General features: G+C 44.3%; 1 protein-coding gene across 1 annotated transcript in view; it reads right to left on the reverse strand.

Moving 5' to 3' along the window:
* The window catches only part of PIKFYVE (phosphoinositide kinase, FYVE-type zinc finger containing), a 750252-nt gene that overhangs the window by 498421 nt on the left and 225515 nt on the right, over positions 1-26316 (reverse strand). The window contains 1 exon segment of the mRNA XM_030210724.1: positions 10888-11055. Coding sequence (XP_030066584.1) covers positions 10888-11055 — 168 coding nt within the window.

Genomic DNA, 26316 nt, shown 5'->3' on the forward strand with positions numbered 1-26316 from the left:
GTGCTCGCAAGAGCAGGGGAGAAACATGCTGCGCATCCAAGATGGCGTCCGGCGCGACACTCCGCGAAGGAGCCGCGTGGGAAGAACGGCACTTAACTTTAGCCGCTTTTTTGCCGTCGCCCAAATCAAGGGCGGCCATGGCATTAAAGTCTCCCAGCTCAAGGGCGGCCCAAGAAGAAGCCGTCTGAGCAGAGTGGCCGGCCAAGATGGCGGAGGCGAGCAGCGGGGGATGGGCGTTTATGGCGGGAAAAACCGCCGCACCGGAGGAAGACCCGGGACACTGACCGGCCTCCGAACTGACACCCAACAAGGGCGAATCAGACTTTAAGACCCCCGCATCCCAGCTAGAAGCGCACACGCGGTCCGGGGAGCGATTCTTCGCGCCCTCGCCCTCCGACGCCATAGGCCACGTGGAGATCGATCGGGGAACCCTCTGCCCGCTATAAAAAGGTAAAAATTACCTGCTTCTCGCTCCGAGCTGTAACGACCTGGTGTCCCAATGAGTAGCTGCAATAAACGTTTAAATAAACGTCGAAATAAACGCCCTTAAGGACGCCCAAAATTTTTTAACGGAGCCAGCGGGAGGGGGGGAGAAAAGGAGGGACCTGGCGCCACCAGGTTTGCACTTGCTCAAGAAGAGCCCTCAACCCCAGGTACTCAACAAAACCTAAAAATTAGGCTTGGAGACCTAGCCAGAGCTGCTGCTGTGTGTGACCACCACCTGCTGAGATAGAGAACATACTGAGGAGTTTCCGGCAGCACATGACCACATATAGGGAGGCAAAAGGATTGCTCTCTATCTCCACCTGCTGGTAGATGGACACAACCCACCAGTCTATGGATTGATCAGCTATGATTAAGGGAAAGAAAATTATCAGGTATGATACATAATTTTACCTTCCATATCATCATGCTGATCAATCCATAGACTGGTGGGATGTACCGAAGCAGTACTCACCCAGGGTGGGACACAGAAATCCATGACCGCAACACTGAAGCTCCAAACCGGGCCTCCGCCTGAGCAGCCACAGTCAAGCGGTAATGCCTGGAGAAGGTATGAGCCGAAGCCCAAGTTGCCGCCTTGCATATCTCTTCCAAGGAGACGGACCCGGCCTCTGCCATCGAGGCCGCCTGCGCTCTAGTGGATTGAGCCTTCAGTCTATGGATTGATCAGCATGATGATATGGAAATATTGATTATGATGATTTTAATAAGGATCATGATTTAGATTTGGACAAGTCTCACAGAACATTCCAGCATCCTATTATTTAGTGCCCAGTCTAGCACTGGTTATTGCCATGAGTTCCTTATTTCACTTATCTGCAGGTGTTACAATCAATTCACAGAGTGTTAGGCAGGGTTTCCCAACTAGTGTGCCTTCAGGCCTGCTCAAAATATGCCAGGTGCCCAGACCATCACCTTGCATCAACAGAAACAATATGCAAGTTTCTATTTGGGCACATGTGTAGTCGCACACATCTTGCCTTCCTAGATAGAGCATGAACCAAGTGTGGGAACTAACAAGTCACATGAAGAACTAATAGCCAGGACCTGCTTTGTGCAGCACACTCCACCTTCTCCTCTTCTCTCCTCTGATCCTCCTCCTCTGAATCCTTCCACTGAGTTTGAATGTCTGATACTATTTTATCCTGTGTGAATGGTTTGGTTGATCTTAGAATTGATTTTATGCTCCTTGTATGAAAATCTTGTGGATGGAATCTGTTCTATAATTTTATGAAATCCTTTTCTTACTATGGTGTATTTTACTAAGCCACGGTAGTATTTTTAGCACACGCTAATGATTGGCATGCGCTAAATGCTATCGCGGCTTAGAAAAAGACCCCCTATGTTTGATTATATTTTTATATTATGTAAACCGTTCTGACTTGCACTGCAAATAGAAATGGTATAGGAAAATTAATAAATGATAAACATGGGGGGGGGGGAGGGAGGGAGAGCTTCCAAAGGTTATTTAAGCTTTTCTTTTGCCCATATAAGTTCTCACCCATGTCTACACAACCTGCTCCACAGAAACAGATGTGGTATACAATATTTTTGAAAATGTAGTCGGGCATGAAATGGTTGAAAAACACTGTTTGCAAGGTGATTATCAGAACTAGAGACTAATGGTATTTCAACTGCTGTTACTCAGGAAAGTAGACTGGTGTTCTGCTAACTGGACTAAAGCTTTAGTACACAGAAAGCCGATGTGCCAGGGGAGGGGATAATAAACATGTCATACTGTAGGAGTGGATTACTGAACACTGGATACCACTAGACCAACAGGACAACCTCAAGCTCTGTGCATACTACTGATGGACTTTACTTTGTGCATACAACCTCTGGATCCTGCCTTTTGTGGCATACTCTATACTTGAATGTACTGAACATTTAAGATCTCTCGTATTGTGCCTTAACCACAACCTGTCAGCTCTTGCTGCTTAGATACTTAACTGTTCGAGACAGGATGCAGGTGCATTAGATAAACAGCTTGTAACAGTTAGTTGCCAAGGCTTGCACACAGAATCCAGCCTGCACGTAGACGCCACATGAATAGATGGCCTGTGAGGGTGTTGCCACCCCCCCATCCTGCATCTCTGAGCCTAACGAACCTTATCTCCTCTGTGAGAAAGAAGCATTGTATTATGTGTGTGTGTAGAACAAGATGTTAAGTTTCGTTTCCTTTGCCAGTATCATTTCAGTATTATGACGTGTTTATGTACTGTGAGAACTACAAAAACTACAAATGTTTACTGCGCATGTCAACTGTGATGTATAAGGGGCCTAATGCGCAGGCCCACCAGGGAGGTATAAATGTGAGTGTCAGATGATTTCTGACACACGGTATCCTAAGACTGAACTCAGTACTGTTCATTGCTAGCAATAAAGCTGCATTGCTTTTGGAACCAATTTGCCTTTTGTCTCCTGATTTACTTAGCCGAGGGCTCTGTTTCATATTAACAATGTCATAAGCATGATTCAACTAATAAAAGGCAATTATATAAAGAGAGAGATTCAACATATATAAAACAATCCTTTAAGAGTTCTAAAAAAAACATGTATAGACATACATGATATCATCTGTAAAACAAATATTTATAATTATCATTAAAATCATACATCACATAAAATTTTTATCAGAACATCTACAATTACTCATATCACATTTGTAACTCTCAATAAAAAATGTTAAGATCATACAATTAGAATCAAAACATTTCAATGAAGAGGGGAAGAAATTTCTTTATACATACCTATCAAAAGTGTATGTAAATATATCATACACACTAGTAGTTCCAAAAATCTAGTTCTACACAGATATAAAAACAAAAAAATAAAAATATCATCAGACAAGAAGCATATCTAAATGACGCATCGAACAACAGGAATAGCAGATGGCCCTTGACGCGGCCCGGGGATATCCAGCATGAAGAGACCGGGAGGGCAGAGTCCCCACTGACCCTCTGGTGGAAATCCGAGTGGGGACACAACTGATGAAGGCCCTACTAGACACTGGGGCCCAACGACCTGTCATCACCACTGCCATAGCCCCGCCCACGAAAGAAACCATACCGATTGTGGGAGCTTCTGGAAAGTCACTCACTGCTCCGCTCCTCAAGGAACGCCATGTCCAGATCGGAGGGACGATGGTGTCTCACCAGTTCATACATATCCCCGAATGTCCAGTCCCCCTGATTGCACGAGACCTACTGTGCAAACTCCAGGCCACCTTAAAATTCAAGACTACAGGAGAAGTAGAAGCTCACTTTGAAGACCGGCCTGTGACGCTTATCTGCCCTGTACAGGAAGAATGGAGACTGCACGCCCCCTTAATTGCAGGCCCTGACGACTGCCGGTATTGCCAGGATACCCCTTTTGCACGGCAGAGAAGAACCCTTATGGCTGGGGTGCCCGGCGTGTGGGCAGAAGTGAACCCCGGCGGACTTGCTATCAACGCCATCCCCATCTGGGTCGAACTCAAACCAAATGCCCAGATCATCAACCAAGGACAATACCACATCCCTTATGCAGCCCGGCACAGTATGCAAACGCATCTACAGAAACTCCTTCAACAAGGGGTCCTCAAACCGGCCAGATCTGCTTGGAACACCCCACTGCTGCCCGTTAAGAAGCCAGGAACATCAGAGTACAGACCTGTCCAGGACCTGAGGAAGGTCAACAACCAGGTGTGGCTGACATAGTTGCCCTCGTACCGAACCCATACTCCATCCTAGCCCAAGTGCCAGCCCAAACCAAGTGGTATAGTGTCATTGATCTGAAGGATGCCTTCTTCTCCATCCCTCTTGCTGCCGACAGCCAGCAGTTGTTTGCCTTCACGTGGGAAGACTTACAGACTGGGAGTAAGCAGCAATTTACATGGACCCGGCTTCCCCAGGGATTCAAGAACTCACCTACCCTCTTTCAATACCACCAGGAAAACCAACTGAGCCTTCAAACTTAGAGGTAGCTGGAAAAAAAAATAAAGCAAGATATCCCTGGAAACTTAAAGACTACCTGGCCCCATTCCTGGACTTCTTTTATTCTTCTGTGCCTTATTTCATCACATTTGTCATCAACCCAGCTGTTTTGTTAAATTTCCCCTCCCCCCCCCAATTGTGCCTTAGGTAAAGATAACCCTTTGATATTTATGGTTCACATATGTATTAGAGATTATATTTACACAACCGATAGGTTTTTTGAAAATTTGTTCAGTTGTAACCTAGGCCTCCTATTGTGTACTCTAATTTTATAATTCTTTAATCATATTATCCTATATAATAATTCTCACCTCCAACAGGATGTGCTTGGGACCGTGCCTGCCGGAAGTGGTCTGCTAGGCAGGCACGCACTGACCTCAGTGACATCAGTGACAGACAATCTGGCAAAGCAAAACAATCGGAGTGCTGGCCATTAGGACACAGGGTTGATAGGAGAGTTTTAAAAGACTGAAGGAACCGAAAGTGTTAAATGGGGAGAGGGGGGGAGTTCTGAACAACTGAAAGACATGAACCTTTGGGAAAGGAAAACAATCTAAATGCTGGCCATTAGGACACAGGGTAGATAGGAGAGTTTTAAAAGACTGAAGGAAACGAAAGTGTTAAACTGGAGAAGGGGGGGGAGGAGTTGTGAATGACTGAAAGACATGCAAATTTGGGACAGGAAAACAATCTCAATGCTGGCCATTAGCACACAGGGTACATAGGACAGTTTTAAAAGACTGAAGGAACCAAAAGTGTTCGGGGGGGGGGGGGGGGGGCAGTTCTGAATGAATGAAAGAAATGAAAATTTACGAGAGGAACACAATCTGAATGCCGGGCATTTGTACACAGGGTAGATAGGACACTTTTTAAAAAAAAATGAAGGACGTGAAAGTATTACATCTTGGGGGAGGGGTGAGGCGGAAAGCGGTGGGGTATCTGGATACTGGGCGTTAGGGCCATGGGGGTACATAGACTTTTGAAAGCCTTAAGGAACCCAAAGTGTGGGAAGGAGGAGGAAAAGGAGGGGAGGGAACGGGGTGAGGGGCATTAGGAACAGGGGAGGGGGCCCTGTCACACACACTCTCATTCTCACACACAGTCACACAGACAGTCTCACTCTGTCACACACCCGCACATTCACTCTGCCTCTCTCTCTCAAACATACACACTCCCAGGAAAACCTTGCTAGCGCCCGTTTCATTCGTTCCAGAAACGGGCCTTTTTTACTAGATGTATTATATTGTACACCGCTCAGATAAGTAATTTTATAGGTGGCATATCAAATAAGATTAACTATAAACTAGGAGCTATATATAAAGGCACACAGGTATTCCATGTTTAAGAAAAAAAATCTAGATTTCTTTACCGATACTGTGACACAGACAGGACTTATTACTCAATTTTTTTTAAATACTGCTTGCCTCTGCAAGACCTGTCCTGAGCCAGCTATGAACCCCATGGACTAGCCCTGGCACCCTCATGCCTTGATGGGAAGGGGGTGTTGCTCTGTTGTCCCAGGTTGGGAACCTGAGAGTAATTAATCAAGGGAATCCCAAACACACAAACACCTGATTAATCAGTCCCAGGCCTATTACAGTATAACAGCTTAACAATATTGCTTTCTTTCAGTTCCACTACAAATCTGAATGACATCTAACATATAAGAAAAAGAGAATACCAAGTTAGAAGGGGGGAACCCAGGACAACATTTTCAAAAGGGAAATGGGACTTGATATACTGCCTTTCTGAGGTTTTTGCAACTACATTCAAAGCGGTTTACATATATTCAGGTACTTATTTTATGCAGGCACACAAAGCAGTTGCACTGAGTAACATTTGCATACAAGAAAATGAGGGGAAAAAAAAAAAAAAAAAAAAAAGAGTACAAAGGGACCTATTATAGGAGAAGCAGTGCACTATGCTGCTGTACAGACAATTGTGGTTTCCCTGCACCAGTGCTCCCACAAGCCTGTTTGCCAGCACACACAGGTTCCTCCATAGGCAGTCGATGGCCCAACTGTTTGGGGAGGCTAAAGGCGGCGGGGGTTAGGGGTGGGGCCAGGGGCGAGACTTACATCCATAATTGTCTGACAACACACAGAAAAAAAATAAGTAAAAATAAAATAATCACAATTAATACCTTTTATTAAATTTAGATATTAGATATGTATCATATGTCAAAGAATAAAGTGGTTAGTCAAAGCATATTTTTTTTATTTTTGTTACATTTGTACCCTGCGCTTTCCCACTCATGGCAGGCTCAATGCGGCTTACATGGGGCAATGGAGGGTTAAGTGACTTGCCCAGAGTCACAAGGAGCTGCCTGTGCCTGACGTGGGAATTGAACTCAGTTCCTCAGTTCCCAAGGACCAAAGTCCACCACCCTAACCACTAGACCACAATTGCTCAACTGCAAAACACTATGCACAACTTTGTGCAAAAACACACTCATAACCTTACTGTACCATAAATATTACACTGGGCAGACCTAATACACCATTATACCACCATACGGAAAATGCAGACCATCAACAATATGAAACAAGGGATCATAATATCACAATTCTCATGTAGAGCCAAAAAATACCCTTTTAGGGTGGCTAGTGTTCACAATGAGCTCCTTTTATTAACGACCATAAGTAGATCCTTCAAGAGGTAGTGCGTCATGATTTAGGCTCTACACCCTTTCTGATGTTTTGGTGCCACCTCAGTAAGGCCAACACACAATCTCTCCACTGCAAAACACTACACACAACCTTGTGCAAAAACACACTCATAACCTTACCAAACCATAACAGCACTAATTCCAAGGACAGGACGAGCTACAACCTTATGCGTGGAAAGGCAGCCCTATAATTACACCTGGCTCTAAAACACCAGTACACAACCTAGTGAAACAAAACAAAAATGGCTGCAAATACTACACGCTAGCAGAATACTGCATCTTGATCACACATGAAAAACAAATGACACAACAGATATGAAGGCAAAATATTGAACTGAAAAGCTACCTCAAGAACTCAGACTCAGCATGCAGCAATACTAGAAAAATTGAAACTTGCATGCAAAATATCACAGATGCACAGTCCCATGATCCCCCCTCCCTCCCCCTCCCTCACAAGATAGTTCCATGGTCCCCCCTCCCTCACAGACAGTTCCAGGGTCCTCCCTCACAGTTCCAGGGTCCGTCCTCCCTCCCTCCCCCCCTCACAGACAGTTCCAGGGTCCCCCCTCCCTCCCACAGACAGTTCCAGGGTCCCCCCTCTCTCAAAGACAGTTCCAGGTCCCCCCCCTCACAGACAGTTCCAGGGCCCCGCCTCCCTCACTCACAGACAGTTCCAGGGTCCCCCCCTCCCTCACAGTTCCAGGTCCCCCCCCCCTCACACATAGTTCCAGGGACCCCCTCTCTCAAAGACAGTTCCAGGTCCCCCCCCTCACAGACAGTTCCAGGGTCCCACCCTCCCTCACAGGCAGTTCCAGGGTCCCCTCCCTTCGAGTTCCAGGCTTCCTGCAAATTTTAAACATCATCTATCATACCTCGTTGGTGTTAGAGCAGCAGAAAAAGCATTGCAGGTTGGGCTCCGCCTCTGTGCTTTAGTTGTGTTTTGCCTTCTGTCTGTCTCTCAGCTCTGGCCCGCCCTTGTAGAAACAGGAAATGAGGGCGGGCCAGAGCTGAGAGACAGACAGAAGGCAAAGACACAACGAAAGCACGGAGGCGGAGCCATAGGCATAGTTTGACTGTTTTATTTGGGGGGGGGGGGCGGCAAAGGATGGGGCGGAGCATATTAGCATATTCATTTGCATATATACATATGCAAATGAATATGCTAATATGGAGGAAGGAAGGGAAAAAGAACTGGCTTTTTTGGGGAATAACCATAATGAATATGTATGAGATATCAAGCCAGCTTTCTCTCCCTTCCTTCCTTCTTTCCTCCTTACCCAGCACTCCCTCTTCATCTCCAGTAGTATTTCCCCCACCCCCTTTCCCATACATACCAGTGTTGACCTTAGAAATGCATAGGCTCTATATGTAGATCCTTCAAGAGGTAGTGTGTCATGATTTAGGCTCTACACCCTTTCTGTTGTTTTGGTGCCACCTCAGTAAGGCCAACACACAATCTCTCCACTGCAAAACGCTATACACAAACTTGTGCAAAAACACACTCAAATCCTTACTAAACCATAACAGCACTAATTCCAAGGACAGGCGAGCTACAACCTTATGCGTGAAAAGGCAGAACTGTAATTACACCAGGCTCTAAAACACCAATACACTACCTCATGAAAAAAAGCAAAACAAAAAGGGCTGCAAATACTACACACTAGCAGAATACTGCACCTTAATCACACATGAAAAACACATGACACAACAGACATGACACAAGGAACTAGAAATAAGAAAGTATGAAGGCAAAATACTGAACTGGAAAGTTAACTCAAGAAGTCAGACTCAGCATGCAGCAATACCAGAAAAATTGAAATTTACAGGCAAAATATCACAGATGCACATTTCAAAAAGCTGACATATTTCAATTAATAAATTCTGAAAATACTTTTTTCTACCTTTGTTGTCTGATCATTTAGTTTTTCTATTGCTTTGGTCTCAGTGTCTTCTGTTTTATGCAGTCTTCTTTCCAGTAGGCTTCCCTCTGCTCCCCACCCCTCCCAGTCCCATCCATCTTCCCCTCTGCTCCCCACCCCTCCCAGTCCCATCCATCTCCTGCTCCTTCCCTCTGCTCCCCACCCCTCCCAGTCTCATCCATCTCCTGCTCCTTCCCTCTGCTCCCCACCCCTCCCAGTCCCATCCATCTCTTGCTCCTTCCCTCTGCTCCCCAACCCTCCCAGTCCCATCCATCTCTTGCTCCAAGCGACCCACCCCTCCCAGTCCCATCCATCTTCCCTCTGCTGCCCCCCCCCCCCCCCGCGAGGTCCAGGATCGTGACTCCATTTACCCCCTATCTTCCTCCCTCCTTCCGGCGCAGGCAACAGTCTTTTTCAGCTTTTCTGTATTCCTGGCAGCGGTAGCGACGTACACGCTGCCTTCGGTCTGCCCCGGAAGCCTTCTCTTCAAGTTCCTGTTCCCACCTATGCGGGAACAGGAACTTGAAGAAAAGGCTTCGGGGCAGAGCCGAAGGCAGCGTGTACGTCGTTACCGCTGCCAGGAACGCTGAAAAGACTGTTGCCTGCACCGGAGGGAGGGAGGAAGAGAGGGGATAGACAGACACGCTGGTCTCCGTCCGCTTCGCTTCCCTGCCCTCTCTATCTGCGTCCCACCCGAAAGGAAATGACATCAGAGGAAGGCGGGACGCAGACAGAGAGGGCAGGGAAGCGAAGCGGACGGAGACCAGCGCGTGCCTGCTTGTTTTTTTTTTCCACTACTGGCGCCGTCACGTCATCGTCGTTTGGGGGGGCATTGCCCCCCCTCCCCCCCAGTCTACGCCCATGGGCGGAGCCCAGCCTGCAATGCTTTTTCTGCTGCTCTAACACCAACGATAGACGCTGCATCGGGGAGATGAGAGAGAGAGACGCTTGGGGCTTGCGGCTGGGGAGGCTTAGCCACCCCAAGCCTCTTATACCGGGCGCCTATGGGTTCCTCTACTAACCCATTCAAAGGGCCAGCGACAGCAAAATGTGGGACTCCCATGTCATGTCTCTGGCTCCTTGGATCGGCTAAAGCACCAATGGTCAGGAGAGTGCTGGTGATTTATTTATTTATTTTTGTTACATTTGTACCCCGCGCTTTCCCACTCATGGCAGGCTCAATGCGGCAGGCAATGGAGGGTTAAGTGACTTGCCCAGAGTCACAAGGAGCTGCTTGTGCCGGGAATCGAACTCAGTTCCTCGGTTCCCCAGGACCAAAGTCCACCACCCTAACCACTAGGCCACTCCTCCACTCCAGTGATGGCACTTTGTCTAAGAGCAGAACTAGAGCAGAACAAAATAGTCACTAGAAAGATCCTAAAATGTCAACCTTAGGGTTCCCTCTTACTTTGGAAATATATAAAATGACTGATTATGGAAGGTTGCAGGAAACAACTCACAATGACAACAGCTACACATGAGGATTTAGGAGCCTAATATGAGATGTTCCAATCAGGAACTGGTGAGACACATGGATCAAATAGGTTCCTGAGTACAAGAAAAAAAAATAGAAAAAAAACAGAAGGCCCAACTTCCCAGGCCCCCTCACCCAAAAGGAAACAAAAAATAAAAAATAAAGATAAAGATAATTCAATTTTCTTAAGTACATCTGCTGACATAGTTAAAGAAAATAATGTAAAAGAAAAAGTCAAAAAAATATATCTCTGGTCACACGATAAGCAGTCAATAAAGGCCACCATGTCATCACACCTATTTCCCAAAGACCTGGCTCTTCACTTTGCATGAGCTCCGTACCTCGTACCTTTCTGGTCGGCAGGGTGTGGAGGCACGTGAGGGTACTTGGATGGCTTCTTGATGTGGAAATTGACATTGTCCAGCTCTACATTAAGGCTGATGGAGGCCGCTGAATCGCTGTCCATGGCAGACTGGAAGCTGCTGACTGAAGTGCGCTTGCTGGGGCTGCCAGAGTCTTTTAGGGGTAGGAAGGGAATATGGGGGAAAAAAGAGAGATGAGGGGAAGAGTGTACACAGGAGATGAGGGGGTTGATGGGGAAAGGGAGAAAAACTCTTTAATACACAACACCCAATCCAAGGGACATACACAGGGATTACACATTTTAGGGAAGTTTTATCCTCTTTGTGGTCTCCTTCTCTTTTGATTTCCCTATTCAATTAGCATCAACCTCTATTGAGTTACAGTGCCATAATCCTTCATTTGTAAATATCCTCATCTAGCCTAGCTATTTTAGTGGCATTTCTTGGTCACTGGACCATAGAAAACAGCTCCCTCTGAAAACTAATAAACATATGCCTCCAGTCTGATCAATACACGTCACTTTTGTGCAACAGCTAAGCATTTCTGCCCTCATGGAACATGAATACCGACTCTGGCTTCTCCCAGTCTTAGCTGGCTCAAGCAGTAGAAGCTAGGCCCTAGAAATGAACCTCAGCCTACCACAGAGTACTGTACAGCACTGTCATTAAGCCACAAGAACAAGCTCATCTTGATTAATTTTCTAGGAAAAATTTAGTACTTGTGAAAAATACTGAATTGACAGTACTAGAAACCAAAGCCCTCCGTTTAGTCATAAAATGGTTAAGGCACAGGCAGTGGTAATACAAGCTTCCCCACACTGTCCTTTCAATGGGCCTCAGACCTGCCCTGGAGAGAACACCTCTAATTAGAGAAAAACTCTTGTCTTCATGCTCTTTATTCAGCTCAGACTTCCAATAAAGGAGGCAAATGAAGGTGGGTGAAGAAACATTATTATGAAAATGTTGACATTTTAAATAAAGTGGAGGCATAATTAAATGTCAAGCAATTAAGTTGTTCAACCATGTCTCTAAGGCCCTTTTTTTGTTGTGCTTTGCAGCTAACACAGCTGTGACGGACATACAGCATCCCACAGAAGAGATGAAATCTTAAAAGATATTATGGTTTTATTTCAAATATTTAAATGTTAGAAAAGATCTTGGGAAACAGTTTCTCTATTTTTTTGAATTTTAGTGGTTTGGAACATTTTATCAGTGTCTGATAATAATCTATTTATAATATGAAAAATAAATTTTCAAGTACTTTCAAAGCAAACTTTTAACTATCTTCACGATTATAAAGAAACAGCATGTAGAATAGAGACAAAGCTGAAAACAAGTTAGATCACGAATAAAATAACCATTTATCTGCCACATATAGAGGGGCATTTTCGAAAGAATGTCCAAGTCAAAATTGGGACGTCCTGCTCATAATATAAAAAAAAAAAAAAAACATCCATCTCTCAGCCATTTTTGAACAAGAAAAACGTTGAGTTTTCCTGTTTGAAAATATATGAGATGAGCATTCTTGAGCTGAAAATGTCCAGAATAAACAGCCATTTTCCAAAATGAAACATTGGAAATAAGAATGCCAAAAATGCAGGAACAAAAGCATCTGGCATAATTTCTACAAAAATGGCCACACAGATGTCTTACAGAGCAGAGGGACAGCCTAGTGGTCAGTGCAGTGGACTTTAAACAACAGGACCCAGGAACAAATCCAACCTTAATTCCTTTATATGTTATTGTGAGCCCTCCAGAAACAGACAAAAATCTACTGTACCTACAGGTATACCATTACAATAGCCTTTGTCCTATAAATTCATACACAGTAGGTATGTGTGTGCCAAGAGAGCACACATATTTGTACAGAAATATGAGAGTTAAAGTGGGAGCTACACCTGGGTCCCGTCATTCAAAGTCTACTGCACTGACCATTAGGCTACTCCTTACACAAGTTTGCTGCTCTATTAGGAATGGCTATAATACCTGAAGCTGTCATAGAGCCTGGTATCAACTGTCACTTTCATTTCTTGGGGGGGGGGGGGATGGGTCATGCCTTCATCCCTCCAGTGGTCAGCTGCTCAATCAGGGCACCATTTTGTACACTGGATGTGACTAAAACAGGTCTAGATGAAAACAGCCGTTTGTTTTTTTTAGGCTTCGATGTTTCTTTTCATTCCATTATCGCTGAAAGACATCCTAATTTTGGGCCTGCCGTAGTCGTGCCCAAAACATACCTCCAACAAAGCCTCTTGCTATTTGGATGTAAAACGCCCAAATTCTACATTTTGAAAAACACGATTTGAATGTTTGACAGATGGACTTACTTTTGGTCATTTTGAGATGTTCATCTGCTTCAAAAATAAGCACAACAGTACTGTATATACTCATTATAAACCGAGATTTTTGGGCCGAAAAGAAAGAGCCCAAAATTTGGGATCTCGGCTTATAGTCAAGTAGGCACAATCTGTCCTCCTCCCTCCCCCTACGGTGACAAGCACATCTCCCCCCCCCCCCCCCCCCTCCCAATGGTAACCAGCATTTCTCCTTACCAGTAAACCTGGACACTGACTGACACAGAACTGCAAGCAGGGCCAGTAGGGGCCCAGAGTATGTGCTTAAGGCCCCAGACTGGCCCTGCTTGCAGTTACTTCTGAATCATTGTCAGCGTCTAGACTTACCAGTAAGGAGAAATGCCGGTCACTTTCGAAGGGTAGGAGGGGGAAAGAAAGAGAGACACGTGCTGGTAACCATGAAGGAAAGGAAGGAAGGGGAGTGTCAGTCACCACGGGAGGAGGAGGGACATGGAAGAGGGAGAAAAATGACGTTCACCACAGGAGGAGAAAGGACAGGGAAGACTAAGAGAAATGTCGGTCACTACAGGGGAGGAATACTTGGATATAAACCCTTGGCTTACAACTGAGTTAAGATTCCCCCCCCCCCCCCCCCCCAAGTTTTTGGCTTATATTAGGATGGACTTGTATTCGAGTATATATATTATCTGGGATTATATTTGTTCTAAAATGGACAAATTCTTTTCCTTTGTATCCGATATCCTGTTATGACAATGTTATCAAATCTATGTAAGCCACATTGAGCCTGCAAATAGGTGGGGGAATGTGGGATACAAATGCAATAAATAAATAAATAAATATTAAATCTTCATTCCTTGAGCCCCTCCAGATGCATGGGTCCGTGCTCTCCTGCATGCAGACAGAGACTGAGAACCACTAGCTTGATGATATCGCCCTGTGCAGTCTACAGCCATACAGTATTTCTGTAAATAAAGTAAACTAAACATCTTATTTCCCTTACAAGCACAATGAGGAGGACTGGAATCATTTGCCGCATGGGAATCACTAGTGTGGTGGAGCGGCCCTGACCAGACCCGACACTCGCACACGGCCGCACCAGGAAATCTGAGGTCAGCAGCCTGCAACGATACGCCTCGGAACATCCTATGCGAAGGAATCGGCGCTAAATCGGGGCAGAAACTAATGCGGATTAACATAAGATGACCGCTGAATAGAAGGTCGAAGGACCCAGCTCCGTTGAAACCCAACGGACCAGCTAACGACCGATCAGGCCCACTTCCGCCGAAAACTGCAGCGAAAGAGGCTGTAGAGCCGAATCTGGCTCTTGACTACCCAATCGTTCCGGAAACATTGAAGAGGGACTGGTGAGAACGTCCGCACCGGAACCACGTGACATCTCGACCCTACTCTAGATGTAGTCCGCCTGCATACACCTCCAACACCACCGACCAGTACACCTGGCCACGACCACCCCTACGCCACTGGACACCAGACGCCATGGAGCACTCTCGACAGAGGCCCGGGATCAGCTGTCCATTCCTAACGCTGCCGATTAGGCCGTCGGAACCGATCATTGCGGAGGAACTCGGCTGGCACGAAAGAGTGGACCGGATCAGCTGCTCGTTCCCGGCGCCACTGATTGGCCCACCGGAGTTGATCATTGGGGGAGGCGCTCGACTGGCGCGAGAGAGTAAACCGCAGAACGGAGCAGGGGAGGACGAGGAAATAGGTGAGAGGAAAAACTTCTTTAAATGATCGGAGGGACATAGTGGAACAGAGAAGACTAGCAACACTACATGCACAGCGCGGGAGAGACGAAATAACCTGTGATCATGGCATTGCACAGGCCAGGAGAGTGAACATGCACAGCGTGGGAACATGCTGAATGAATAACTACCTCTAAATGCTTCCAATGCTGTAAATGCCTAAAGATCTCACTAAACTTTAAACTCTAATAGATACTGTAGAGGAATCTGAACCTCTGCCTCCTGTAAAATAGCTCATAACATCTTTACTGTAACACATTATTCTGATATTAGAATTGTAAATTGTTGTAGTCAATATTCTGCAAACTAAGCATGACAATATCCTAAACTACTGTATTTCTGATATAGCTAATGACCTAATCTTCTAACGCTTCATAAAATAATGCACTAAACACTATCTACATAAATAACAAGGATAATACTTTAAAGTAATAGCATTACTGTTTCAGAACCGAATCCACTAACGCCTTAAACACACAAACTAATACACAAACTAACACTGATATGAACTCCAGCAAACTATTCCTAATTATCTACAGTCTCTCACTAACCCACCACGCACTCACAACCCCTAATAAGGACAACAACACTCCCACAAATCACAAACTACCCACACAACCCATACACAACATGCCTATCCACAGTCACCATCAACAGAAAGGAAAGAAAGGACATAAACTCACACAACAAGAAGACAGACAGCTGATAGAAATTATCACCACCAACAAATACAAATAGGATACATCAATGCCAGATCAGCAGTTAATAAAACCACGATAATAACCGACTGGATCACAGCAGACCATCTCGATTTCCTACTTATTAGCGAAACTTGGATCCATGACTCCAAAGATCCAATAATTTTAGAGCTCTGCCCTCCAGGATACAAAATTACCCACTGGACAAGAGAAGGAAAAAGAGGAGGAGGCATAGCAATAATCTATAAATCTCAATTCACAGTCACAACAGCAGCAGAATCTATTCTTCCCCAACTCGAAATAGCCTCAGTCAGAATCAACCACCCCAACCTACATGATCACCTAAACCTAATCTTATTTTACAGACCCTGGGCAACTGGCAAGATTTACAAACGCACTTTCTGGATTTCATATCGAACACTTGTGTTTCCACCCAGAACCTTCTCATAGCAGGAGACATCAATCTTCACCTTGAAGATACTAACTCAAGCAATGTACGCGAATGCAAGGACTTCCTCCAACTATGGGAGCTCCATTGGCCAAATATGCAACCCACCCATAACAAGGGACATACACTAGACATCATTACCCACAAATTCGCACCAGAACCAAATCTAACATTAATAGACATAAAATGGACAGCCACGCCATGGTCCGATCACTACAGTGCAAACCTTTCCCTCCACTGGAGAACAAAAAAGATACAACAAAAACAAGAACAACAAACCTATACTACAAGAGGTAAAATAGACCCACTAATATTCTGGCAATAATTCTACAACGATGAATGGACAACACCTATAGACTCACCCCAATATCTCCAAGAATGGGACAACAGATGCAGAATAGTACTAGACAACATAGCACCACTTCAAACCAGAACATCACATAGAAAAAACTCAATACCATGGTTTAACGAAGAATTGAAAGAACTAAAAACACATGTCAGAAGATTAGAAAGAGCATGGAGCAAGAAAAAAAGACGAACACACACTCAAAGACTGGAAGCAACTACAAAGAAAATACAAATACACCATCAGACAAACTAAAAGGACGTATTATAAAACTAAAATAGGACCAAACTACAAGGATGCACACAAACTCTTCTCACTCGTAAATAATCTCCTAAATACCACACAAGTTAACTCTAATAATACAGACATCCCATCAGCAACTAATCTTGCAAAATACTTCAATGAAAAAATCATAAAGCTCTGACTCATGATACCCACCAACATAAGGGATTACACAAACATCCTTGAATGTCTAGACCCAAAACCCGGGGAATACCCAGCAGATCGATCATGGACCAACTTTGACATGCTCTCGTCAGATGAAATCTCACATTGGCTCGGAAAATACGCTAAATCGCAATGCAAATTAGACATTTGCCCTACCAGCCTAATAAGAACGGCACCCAAACAATTCAAAACAGATCTCGCGAATCACGTAAACCACAGGCTTCAAAATGGGCTCTTTCCCACGGATAAAGGAAACATCTTACTTACTCCGCTGCCAAAAGATGCCAAGAAAAGCACAATGGACCTAACCAATTACCGCCCAGTAGCATCTATCCCACTCATAACCAAACTCATGGAAGGCATAGTGACGAAACAACTCACTGAATATCTAAATAAACACTCAATTCTGTACGAGTCTCAATCAGGATTTCGGTCAAATCACAGCACCGAAACTGTTCTAGTATCCGCAATGAACTCATTCAAACAAGCAACTGCAACTGGTAACAACATACTCCTCCTACAATTCGACATGTCCAATGCCTTTGACATGGTTAATCATGGAATACTATTACATATACTAGAATACTTCGGAATAGGAGGCATAGTTCTCAAATGGTTCAAAGGATTCCTGACCACAAGATCATACCAAGTAACAACGAACGCGGACAAATCACCCCCATGGATACCTGAATGTGGAGCTCCCCAAGGATCCCCCCCTCACCAACCCTATTTAACCTAATGATGATACCTTTAGCCAAACTTCTAGCCAATCAAAACCTCAACCCCTACATATATGCAGACGATGTCACAATCTACATCCCGTTCAAACATGATCTAAATGATATCACCTACGAAATCAACCAAAGCCTCCAAATCATGCACATCTGGGCGGATGCATTCCAACTAAAACTTAACGCAGAAAAAAAACAATGTCTTGTACTCACCTCACAAAACAAAAACTTCACCATAATCACACATACTGTTCTCTTCCCGTCTCTCAAAACTTGAAAATTCTTGGAGTTACCATTGATCGAAACCTCACTCTCGATGCCCACGTGAAGAATATGACGAAAAAGATGTTCCACTCCATGTGGAAACTCAAAAGAGTAAAACCTTTCTTCCCGAGATACATCTTCCGTACCCTGGTACAGTCAATGGTAATAAGTCATCTGGACTACTGCAATGCACTGTACGCTGGCTGCAAAGAACAGACTATCAAAAAACTCCAAACAGCCCAGAATTCTGCCGCCAGACTCATATTTGGAAAAACTAAATATGAAAGTGCAAAACCCCTAAGAGAGAAACTTCACTGGCTCCCACTTAAGGAATGCATTGCGTTCAAGATCTGCACGATTGTACACAAAATCATTCACGCAGACGCCCCAATCTACATGCTAAACCTCGTGGACCTACATCCCAGAAATGCCACATCCCGCAAATTTCTCAATCTACACTTCCCCAGCTGTAAAGGACTAAAATACAAGCTGATGCACGCCACTAGCTTCTCCTACATGAGCACGCAGCTATGGAATGCATTACCTACAGACCTGAAAACAATCGACGAAATAACCAACTTTCGCAAATCTCTGAAGACTTATTTCTTCAACAAAGCCTACAAAGAGAACCTACAGTCCTACTAATTCACTTCACCAACCTACCCAGTTATGAAAGTCCACCTTCTATACTTATACGCCTAACACTTTCCTGCTTTCTTCCTTTACTTAATCTTTGCACATTACTAATTGTATCTGATAACCTGGAATGTCAATGTCATAACAAAACTATGTAAGAAACACTGAGCCTGCAAATAGGTGGGAAAATGTAGGATACAAATGCAATAAATAAATAAATAAAAGACTAGGGCTTCATGTTAATAGTGGTTAATGTCATGAGTTCAATTCCCACTTCAGGCACAGGCAGCTCCTTGTGACTCTGGGCAAGTCACTTAACCCTCCATTGCCCCATGTAAGCCGCATTGAGCCTGCCATGAGTGGGAAAGCGCGGGGTACAAATGTAACAAAAAAAATGATTAATGCGTTATTAATCACTATTAAAAAAATTTAATTGCGATTAGTGATTGACCACGTGCTGCCCGATGTCATTCGCTCCCTTCCCTTGGCTGTCCCTACCACATTTCTCCCCCCCCCCCCCCCCCAGTACCTTTTGAAACAGCAAGTCTTCGGTCCTGTTGGCCAGTGACAGCCGTATTGAAAGGCTCCCTGCGGCATACACCAGGCCTTCCCTCTGACAAGGCCTGCCCCTTCTGCAAACAGTCTCAATGATTCCAAACCTCCTCATTGTGCTTGTAAGGGAAATAAGATGTTATGTATACTTTGTTTACAGAAATACTGGGGAATGGGGGTGTGTGGCTGGGGAAAAGGGAGACCCGCAGTCAGGTCCAGGAGGAGAGGGGAGAGGACCAAAGACTTTAAAAAGGTACTGTAGGTGCAAGGGGTGAGGGGGCTTGATGCGGGAGGCCTGAGAGAGCCGCCACGGGGGGGGGGGGGGGGGGGGGGGGGGGAGAGAGAGAAGGGAGCCCATGAGAGACCCGCCACGGAGGGGGGAGAGAAGGGGGCCCATGAGAGAGCTGGGGCGGGGAAAGGGAAAAAGTGGGGGGTTTGAGAGAGAATCGCGGACAGGGCTAAAAGGGGATGAAGAGATAGTGGAATGTGCAGAAAGGAAAGGGGAAATAGGGAGAGAAACTGAACTGAGGGCAGTGGAGAGAGGGAGAGATGTTGGCTCAGAGGGCGGGAGAGAGAAAAAGATAATGGACATGAGGTGGTGAGAGTGGAGGGAAGGAATAAAAAGAGAGAAGTGTTGGACAGGGGAGTTGGGAGAGAGGGAAGAGAGAGAGATAATGGACCTTAGGGAGGGCAGTGGAGAGAAAAGACAGAAAGGAGGAAGAGAGAGATAATGGACCTGGGGTGGGGTGGTGGGGTTGCTGAAGTCCTGCCAGCTGAAGAAGTCTGCTGCCTAAGTCACCCCCTTCCTCCTCACACTGCCTCAGGAACAAGGAAGTCAGTGGCGTGCCTCCAGCCACTGATGCTTGCACGCCCCAAGTTCATGCATGAACTGAACATGCTCAATGGCTGGAGACACCCCGCCGACCTCTTCGCTCCTGAAGCAGTACAAGGAGGAAGGGGGCCACTTTGGCAGTGGACTTCTTCAACTGGGCAGGCTGAATGGGAGTAAGCAATTCCCCCACATCTAACAAGTTCAGAAATTCTGGGATGGGTTCTGGACTAGAGGGACTCAAGGAAAGAAAATTAGCAGATAAGGTCTAATATCTCCTTCCTCATCATCCCTACAATCCAGTCTAGACATGTGGGAAGTACCAAAGTACTACATAACAAAGGGGGGGCGTGGGGAAGGGGGAAACAGACCTGCATGCAAGAAATTTGCTCCAAAAGACATATCCTGTCTAGCTTGAACATTTAACCTATAATATTGGACAAAAGAATGTAGCCCAAGTTTCCACCTTGCAAATCTCCTGAAGAGGAGGAAGTGACATCAGCAATTCTGATAGCAGCCTAGATCAGGGGCTCCGTCTGAGCATTTATAACATCTCTTCCCATCAGGGCGCACACAGTTGCTGATTGCTTACCAGTGGATATAGTGTGATCCAGACATTATTGGTAACCTGTTTGGGTGCTTTGTGCATCCATTAGTGTTGGAGCCGCAGTTCGAGTTTGTGCTGAGTAGTGTGCAGCATGGCCTGTTTTCAAAGATGGCACTGATTCTGTCCGAGAAATTGTAAGGAGATTACAGCATGGATACTGAAAGGCCTAAAATATTGAGGCCAGCATGGAAATTACAGAAATGGATGTAAGATCTTAAAACTGATTTTGGTTTGGTGCAAAAGGAGATCAAAATGGCCTTGGAGGATATCAAAGGGTATAGCCATCAATTATGTGATCATCAGGAAGAAATGGAACAGAGTCAGGGGATGCAAAGAATGGCTAGAGATGCTTCAGGATCCCTCTAATTCAATGCAAAAAGATATGCAGGCTTTCTGGGAGAAAGCAGAGGGCCTCGAGAACAGGTCCTACCGTAATAATCTTAGGGTCAGAGGTGTCCCGGAAACTGATGTGTTTGCAGATTGTGGAGTTATTATACAGCAGCTTGCAGAGGCAATTCTGGAGCAGGATGGTGCACCACAGGTTGGTGGTGTGATTAAAGTGAAGAGAGCACATAGGGTATATGGTGCACATTGTGAGGGCCAATGCTGGGACATTGTTGCATGTTTTCAGGATTTCCCCATTAAGGAGCGGATCTTAGCTGCTGCTCGTGCTCAAAGTAGTTCGCTGGAAAGTTCTGCACCTTGAGACTTTCCTTGATTTGTCTCAGACGAAGTTGAGGAAGAGAAGGGAGTTTTGAGGGGTCACTGCGTATCTTCATGAAGCATCACTCCAGTATCGCTGTCTCTTTCCTGTAGGTCTCTTAATCATGGAAAGGAGAACACTATAAAGTACTTTCAGCAGATGCTGCTTGGAAAAAACTTGTGGACTTGCAACTCCCTAATCTTCCTGACAGTATGTGTGGTGCAGTGGGTGAAGTGAAAGCTCGAGGTGGAAGCAGCTGGACAAAGGCCGAAGGTGGTCTCATTTATCTGATACTGCTGCTCAGAAAATACATCAGCTTTCTGATAAGGGGAGTGGAGGAGGTCGCTGGAATGGACCGGGTCTCAGTGGTGTGAGCTGAATGATCTGGTCTTTTATGATAATCTAGGACCTGGATGTTTTTTGAACTGTTAGTATGGACAGTGTTCTGCTGTTTCTACTGCTGAGCTGCTTTGTCAGTGCTTCTTAATCTAGTGCCTGTCTGTAGAGTTGAAAGAGATTATATTTTTCTGGATATTTATAAGTTTGTTTTGGATCACTTCTGTGTGCTTCCTGTATGGGAGTGTGGGATTTTTGCATCTGGATGTCTGTGTTGCTGGGGGGGGTGGGGGGGATGTGCATGACTTTTTGTTTTTGAATGTGCTAGGGCATTGATGGGTAGTCAAGTCCTGGGTTTCCTGTGTGGATGAAGAGTATAGGGACAGGGTTGAGGGGATGTGGGGAAGGAATGGGGGGGCTGGAGGAGATAGGTGTAATAGCTCAGTTCCAAAGAAGAGCAGGGAGGGCATTTGATGGGTGTTGGGGGGGGGGATTATTGGTAGTTCTGCTTGGTGGGTGGGTACTTTTAACTTTAGGGGGGGGGTGAATACACCTAGAAAGCGTTCTTTATTGTTAAGGTTATCTCTCCGTTACGTGTTGATATAGTTTTTTCGTCAGGAGACATATTTTAATAGAAAAGGCGAGTATTATTTTATAAGAACTATACTCAACGTTATTTTTGCTCTTTAGGGGGGGTTAAGAAGAAATGCCTACTTCCTCGATTCCTCCACGTATTGCAGCCTAGCCTCAGATAGCACAGGTCTACGCAACTTCCATTTGCTAGAGACTGAGAAATACTTGGCTGTAGACTTCACAGGACCCTCACAGGGTGACATCATCAAACCAGTGGTTCTCAGTCTCCATCTGATGGCAGGACAGCATAAACCTACACATTTGGACTGGTCTGGAGGGACAAGGAGAAATGAAGCAGATTGTTCAAGTAAGCAATTAAAGCATGTTAACAACTGATTTCTGTGCAAAACAGGTTTTCAATTAAACTAGCAATTGATAACATGAATCTCTTCATAATGACAGTTAATGAATCCCAATACACACATACATACATACTTGCCCTCCTTCGAGCACTACTGAATATTTCAGAAACACATATAATGGGAAACTAAAATTCTTTGTGCAGAAAATAACTTTTAAAATTTCCGTCAGCTGCCCCTCTGTCCACTGAAAGCAACCATATTCAGAACACATGACTTTCATAGAATGAGTATTAGTAAATGCAACATGTACGCTGTCTCCTGTGATATCACACAATATGGATCTCTCAGACCCATGGATATGTGAAGAAATTTACAGCTCTTTCTAATGTGGTCATTCCCAAGGGTTCATAGGAATTATACGCAGCAAGCTTCAAAAACTTAAAAAGGAGTCAACAGTACCATGTTGAATTCAGAGAGAGTGAACATTACTAATTGCGTGAACTTTTTGAGAGTACAGCTTTCTTCTGAAATAGACCTGAGTCCCATTTAAGCTATTTTTCGGTAAGAATAAGTCTGTTCAATTGCCTTCCAGAAAGGTTTTCGTATTGAAAATAAAACCCAGCAGCAACAATTACAAAAAAGGGAAAGAATGGAAAAGAAAAGAAAAAGAAACAAAAATTAAGGGCCAAATGCATAAAGCTTAAAGTGCTATTAACATTTGCTTTAGACTGGTTCTAGCCAGTCTAAAGCAAACAATTATGTAGCTAGTAATGCACAAAGGGGTTTTCCGTGGCTATAATGTGTGCCGTTAGGAGCCACCGAGAACCCCATGCAAATGTATTACAATGAATTCATTAGAATTCTACTGAGCTCATTAGTATATAACTAGCCATTAAGCCCGTAACAACGGGCTAGTTTTTTGTTTTCCTATGGCTTCTCCCCCCCCACCCCGTCCACCAACCCTGCTCTCTCCCCTGCCCTCCCCCCAGCGTCTTTCCCTCAGATCTGCCCCCTCCTTCCCTCCCTGCTCCCTCCTCCTCCGATTACCACGCCCATGTCCAAGCCCTCCTCCCTATTGGGCTGTACTGCTGGTGGAGGCGGGGCTTGGACTTCTACACTCTACTGCGCATTTGCAGGTGAGTCACTTGTCGTTTATATGTTTGATGTGTATTCCAGGAGATACACCGCTCCAGAGCAGCAGTAAGTTAATGAGCAAATTTTACAGCTGTTCTGGAGCTGTCGAACAGAAGCACAAGCAGGCAGCTGCAAAGGCTGCCTGCTTCTGCTTCCTACTTCTCACCTAATAGATGTGTCAAATATGTTAAGATCAGCAAGTGAACAGGGTAGCATCACAGCTAAAGAATATAGGTACTTAATGCGAATAAAACGGAGTATTCCATGTATTTATTTTACACCAAAAATACATAAATGGCTAGTTAACCCCACGGGCCACCCCAAAGTTTCAGCAATAGTTCTATTTGAACCCTTATCGCAATTTTTGGACCATCATTTGCAATCTGAAGTGTTTAAAATTCAGTCATTTGTTAGGGATTCCAACGACATGCTAGAGTTTTTTAATTCTGTACAAATACCCTCAGAACAATCAGTTATTTTAGTGATGCTAGTCATCACTGCTTTATATACAAGTATTTCACAAAAAGCATGTCTTCGAATCACTGAACAGGTGTTAACATGTCAGGATTTATCACTTGCTAAGATTCAGTTGCTGCTACAAATGGCCTCTTTAGTGAATGAAAAAAAATTATTTTAGATTCCTAGAACAATATTACCTGCAGATTAGAGGAGTCACCATGGGGGTGACTGCCCATGGTGGCTTGCCTCTATATGGCAGAATATGAATCCCAGCATGTGTACACTTCTGAATATGCACGGAAAAATATTGTAGCTTGGGAAAGATACACTGACGACGTGTTCGTTATATGGTCAGGTACTAGGGATGAAGTATGTGCATTTGTGAGCTTTTTGAACAGTTGTGATTCCAACATCCAATCTGGGGTGCAATCGTTGGGGAGCACAGTGCAATTTTTAGACATTGATACTTGTTATGCATGCAATCCATTCACAACAAGTGCTTACCGCAAACCCACAGATAGAAATACCATCCTACATTTTGGTAGTCATCATTCCCGACAGTTGAAAGAAAGTATACCCATTGGGCAGTTTTTACAAATTAAAACGCTGTGTTCAGATAACAAGCAATTTGTTCAGCAAGTTCAAATAATGGCAGAGAGGTTTCAACAGCGAGGATACCCCCTATATACCATCCGGTCAGCCTATAAAAGGGCAAAATATGCACAGCGATGCTGGTTAACAAAAAGAAGAGAGACAAATGAAAACCAAGGTGGGCATATTAACTGTATACTCCCGTATTATAAGTAAACACGGGCGATTCAAAATATTATAATGAAACATTGGTCAATACTGTCATTACATCAGGGTTTATTTGATAAGCCCAGGTTTTCTTGTACTCAGGAAATAAATATGGGGGAAATTTTATCTTCAAAAATCCTTTAATTCACAGGTAAGGGGAGAGTCAATTGGAGGGCATATGCAATGTAATGCATGTGTGTATTGCAGGCATGCAATATGCACAGATAATATTTTTATTTAAAAGCCAGAACAGATTGTAACACACAAAATGTAGTATATGGTATACGTTTGCCCTTGCCAGTTATGGTATATAGGCAAAACAACACGCAAGATCAAGAGGCACATAGCGCAACATTTAAGAACATCAGACTACATAAAAGTGACACTCCTTTAGTCAGTCATTGGCTGCAACATCAACATTCTATACACGATTTGCAATTTGTAAAGAACAATTAGGCTCAGCTGCCCAAAGCAGAGGCATTGAGTATTGCTGAGGGGCTATAAGAACAAAGCCCCCCCCCCCCCCCCTTATTGATATATGTAGTTGATTTGTGTTTGGCCTCGTGGAGAATGTTTTTATTTATCATGGTGTGGATCTTTGTCTTGATGTTGGATTGCTAATAAACAGATTTAAATATATTTAATTGGAACACTGTGGAACCCAACGGACTTAATAAGGAGATTGATTGGCCCCTGTTAATGTAATTATACAAGGGAGTAGAGTCTAATGTAGAGTCATCTGATTTAATGTGATGACGTTATCACGCTGGAAGCTGGAGTAGGTTATGGTGTGCCTGATGCTCAAGTGAGGCTGCTTAAGGTATCTGTTTAAAATTGATTTATATTTAAGAAGTGTATTGTATGCAACTTTGTGTAATTATATGTTGCTTTTATAAGGTCTCCTGATGAAGCTATAAGAAACACGGCCTGTGTTGAGACCAAAGAAAGATATTGATTTGTGTGTTGGAACGTGTGAAAAAATCCAGATTAAGTTCGACTAGGGATTGCCCTATTGGTGGACTTTTGTTTCAGCTGCTTGGATACAGCATTGGACAATTTGGACACGTCAAGTGTGTCCGGATTACAAGACAGTCATCTATTGTATACGTATGATTTACCATTGCTGCTTGGACATATGATTGGGCAGTGTAAGTTGAATACACTAGTTGCGCTAAGATTATAAGACCAATTTTTAGTGGACATACAGCATTGGATGTATACAATTATTGCAGCTGGTTTTGGGATTTTGCATATGGAAAAGACACACGTTGGACTTTATCGGTTGTGTATGAAAGAAATGTCTTGATAATAAATGTTATAGATGTTGTAGTATATATCATTGACTACAAATGTATGATTTCAATATTGAACAAATATTAGTCAAATAATATGGAGAGTTGAGATTTTGTGA

Source organism: Microcaecilia unicolor, chromosome 7, assembly GCF_901765095.1.
Source record: "Microcaecilia unicolor chromosome 7, aMicUni1.1, whole genome shotgun sequence".
Lineage (NCBI taxonomy): Eukaryota > Metazoa > Chordata > Amphibia > Gymnophiona > Siphonopidae > Microcaecilia > Microcaecilia unicolor.